Source organism: Cynoglossus semilaevis, chromosome 13 (genome assembly GCF_000523025.1).
Source record: "Cynoglossus semilaevis isolate Cse_v1.0 chromosome 13, Cse_v1.0, whole genome shotgun sequence".
In the NCBI taxonomy this organism is placed as follows: Eukaryota; Metazoa; Chordata; class Actinopteri; order Pleuronectiformes; family Cynoglossidae; genus Cynoglossus; species Cynoglossus semilaevis.
In genome coordinates this window covers 6,595,949-6,599,681 of record NC_024319.1, presented here as the reverse complement: position 1 = coordinate 6,599,681, position 3,733 = coordinate 6,595,949, and the positions used below count along the sequence as shown (strand labels likewise).

General features: G+C 45.4%; 1 protein-coding gene across 1 annotated transcript in view; it reads left to right on the top strand.

Annotated features, from left to right (window-relative positions):
- The first annotated feature begins 553 nt into the window (after positions 1-553).
- The window catches only part of irx1a (iroquois homeobox 1a), a 5,924-nt gene continuing 2,744 nt past the window's right edge, over positions 554-3,733 (top strand). The window contains exons 1-2 of the mRNA XM_025061609.1: positions 554-1,286; positions 2,704-3,721. Of these exons, the coding sequence (XP_024917377.1) occupies positions 1,043-1,286; positions 2,704-3,721 (1,262 nt within the window). The 5' untranslated portion in view covers positions 554-1,042. The remainder of the gene's footprint in view (positions 1,287-2,703; positions 3,722-3,733) is intronic.

Here is a 3,733-nt window from a genome sequence, read left to right as displayed (position 1 = left end):
TAGTTTGTTTGTTTTTTACTATTGACTGAAAAGCGTCGAAATCAATTATTAATTAATATAAGGATTTAACGTTAGGTCTAATGGCAGTCGTCGCGCTTAATATATGGATTTTTCGTTTGGTTTAATTTTTGTTTTAATGTTATGAGAGTTCAGCAAAAACGTGTTAATTTGTAAGTTTTGAAGTTATTACAATTTTTCTTTGTAAACTTTTATTTACAAAAAAAAAAAAAACATTGCGGGAATTTCGTGTGGTAAATTTAAAAAAAAGTCATGTTTTTTTGTCTTTTGTTGTTTTGTTTTTTCTCCGAAAAACACATTTCCACTTTTTTATTATTATTATTTTTAATTAGCCTGTTATTTAAATGCATTCCAACTAAGTTCCTTCTTGTGACGGGTTTACTTCCCCCTGTGTCGGACAGCTGTAAAATCGTGTAGACAGGTTGTCATACAACAATCAAAGCCTTCGGTGAATGGACTCTAATGCTCGAACATTTAACATACAATAAGTCCAAACAGGGAGAGAGAGGTAGAGAGAGACGGAGAGAGAGACGGGGTGAGAGAGAAAAGGGGGGAGAGGGAGAGAGGACGGGAGAGGGAGAGAAGGGGGGCCCCCAGCCAATGTGCTTCTCTCACTCTATATTCACTTTATCCACATTGCTGTGAACGAGGAGGAGCTTGCAGGCTCAAGTAGGGGATGCCAATCAAAGCATCAACTTCAAATTGTATCTGAGAGATCAGCCTGGAGACCTCAGGGCCAGGCGCGTCAGTCGGAGCGCAATTGTTGATCTGATCACATCCAGCGGACTTTGCGCGAGAAAAGAGAGGAAGCAGAGATTTAAGAGCCGCTTGTTTTGACTGCATTTACCACTGCACGTCTCTAGTATAGCGGCTCTCTGACTCTGGCTTGATCGCGTCCCCTTCCTCCGTTCCTCCTGGTTCTTACCTTTTTCTTCTTCTTCTTCTTTTGCCACAACTCACACACTTCCTTTTTCTACGCATAGTTTGTCGGACGGTACAACTGTGCGACTTGTGGGCTGAGGAGATGTCTTTCCCCCAGCTAGGCTACCCGCAGTACTTAAGTGCCTCCCAGGCGGTGTACGGGGGCGACAGACCGGGAGTGCTTACGCCTTCGTCCCGCGGAGGGAGCACCGAAATCGGAGGAAGTCCTTCCGCCACGGCGGCGGCGGTCACCTCCGTCCTGGGCATGTACGCCAACCCGTACGCGCACAACTACAGCGCTTTCTTACCGTACACCAGCGCGGATTTGGCTCTTTTTTCACAAATGGTAAGAATATTTTCATTATTTTCATTGTTTTGTTTTCCTTTTAAAGACAAAGTGAAAACAAGTGGGTTCTTTTTTGTGTGACGTCCTACTACAGCCACCTGGCAGTACGGTGCTGATTTCAAACTACAGTCACCTGGCAGTACGGTGCTGATTTCAAACAAAAACACACACTAAAAAAACGCATCTATATGTTTTAAATTGATTTATTTTCTTTAATTAAATTGAAAATTTTCGTTGAGACGTTTTGCAGGTTAAATTTTTGTTCATCTCAAAAAGTTTGATTGGACCAAGCAAGAAAAAAAATAAACAAAGCCAAACATTAGGCCCGAGTTTTTATTTTCCTTCAAATAGTAAAAAAATAAACATTTGATATTTATTTTATTATTATGCATTATCATTTTACAACTATATTTTGTATTACGTCCTCAGAAGAATAAAAAATGGCATTAATTATAAATTATGGAACAGGAAAGTTTTAGCATCAGTCGTGTTTACTGCGACGTGGCCGTATATTCTTTAATAGATTTACAAAAAAAATAGCATCTAATACAAGGTGCGTTAGCTTCTTACTTACAAAAAAATATCTAATACAAGGTGCGTTAGCTTCTTAAGTCATTATGTCACAAGTTTTCTCCGTGCGTCATTTCGTCCTCTCAGAGATTTACACGTGTTTTTTCTCCCCTGTGCACACACACACACACACATGCACACACGCACGCACACTGAGCTAAAGTGCACACGCTGATAATAATTAACTGCAATGTGTCGACGTGCTGGCTAATGTGTGCGTCAGACGCACTGAGGCTGGGTACTGCGCCAAATGATCCAAAAACTCAACTCTTCATATTTGGATAAGATTAGATGTTAGGCTTCAAAGGAGAAAGAGAAGAAAAATAAATATTAATATTCCAAAAAATAAGGTGCCTGTTCGGGGAAACTGAAGTCTGGGCCTTGAAAAGTTGCGTCCACATAACTTGAGGAGAGTTACAGGATAGATTTTCAAGCAGGCGTGAAAACTTTGAACTATTTGCATGCCATCTGTGTGCGCTCACAGGAGCGGAGGGGACCATCTCTTGTCCTGTTCACTGTTTGTTCCCTTATTAGACTGACACGTGTGAAAAATGTCTGCTAATAAAAGCTCTCTGACTCTCGGTGAATGATGGCGCAGACGCACCGGCTCTTTGCGTGATACTCTGCAAGTTGAGACGCTTATTTGTGGAAAGCTGAGGGTCAGGTGCAACTGTAACTCCAGTGTGTGTGTGTGTGTGTGTGTGTTCGTCAGTTTGAGTGTGCATTACAAAGCAAACATTCCAGATACACTGCGCTATAAAGTTGTTTGGTTAAAATTATCCTTAATGATGACACAGCTCTTATTAACGCACTGTTTATTATTATTATTATTATTATTTTATTTCTGAGGTCCCAGTATGAACTTAAGGATACCCCCGGAGTCCACCCTGCTAGTTTTGCTGCCCACACCTCTCCGGCCTTTTACCCATATGGCCAGTTTCAGTACGGGGACCCGGCCAGGCCCAAGAACGCCACCAGGGAGAGCACCAGCACCCTGAAAGCCTGGCTCAACGAGCACAGGAAGAACCCGTACCCGACCAAGGGGGAGAAGATCATGCTGGCCATCATCACCAAAATGACGCTGACCCAGGTCTCCACCTGGTTCGCCAACGCCAGGAGGAGACTCAAGAAGGAGAACAAGGTGACTTGGGGCAGCAGGAGCAAAGAGGACGGGGAGGATGGCAACTTGTTCGGCAGCGGAGATGAAGCGGAGAAGAATGAAGATGAGGAGGAGATTGATTTGGAGAGCATAGACATTGACAAAATCGACGACAACGACGGGGATCAAAGCAACGACGACGACGACGACAAATCCACGGAGGGGAGCAGGGAGCACAGAGGAGGTGTCGGTGGAGGAGCGGACTTGGACACTTTGGAGAAAAGACGGGCCTTCGCCCTGCAGGCCCACGAGGCCTTTGAAAAATCCAAGAGCACAATTACACTTCACCCGGGGAGTAAGGAGAATTCGGACGGCAACAACAACAACAACAACACCAGAGTGTTTGTTCCAGACAGACCCGGGAGTTTTCCTCTCCCGTCCAACAACAAGCCTAAGATTTGGTCTTTAGCAGAGACCGCCACAAGTCCCGACAGTTCCTCTCAGAAGCCCACCTCCCCCTGTGGCCCGGCGGCCACCACGCACCCATCTGCCCCGCACCACCAGATCCAAACCCACCCGGCTTTCCTGCCCAGTCACGGACTGTACACTTGTCAGATTGGGAAGTTCCACAACTGGACGAACGGGGCCTTTCTGGGCCAGAACTCCCTGCTCAACGTGAGGTCATTGCTGGGAGTGAACCAGCACCATCACCACCACCACCACCACCACCAGTTACCGGGCCAGCAGCCACAGCAGCCGCAGCAGCAGCAGCCGCCGAC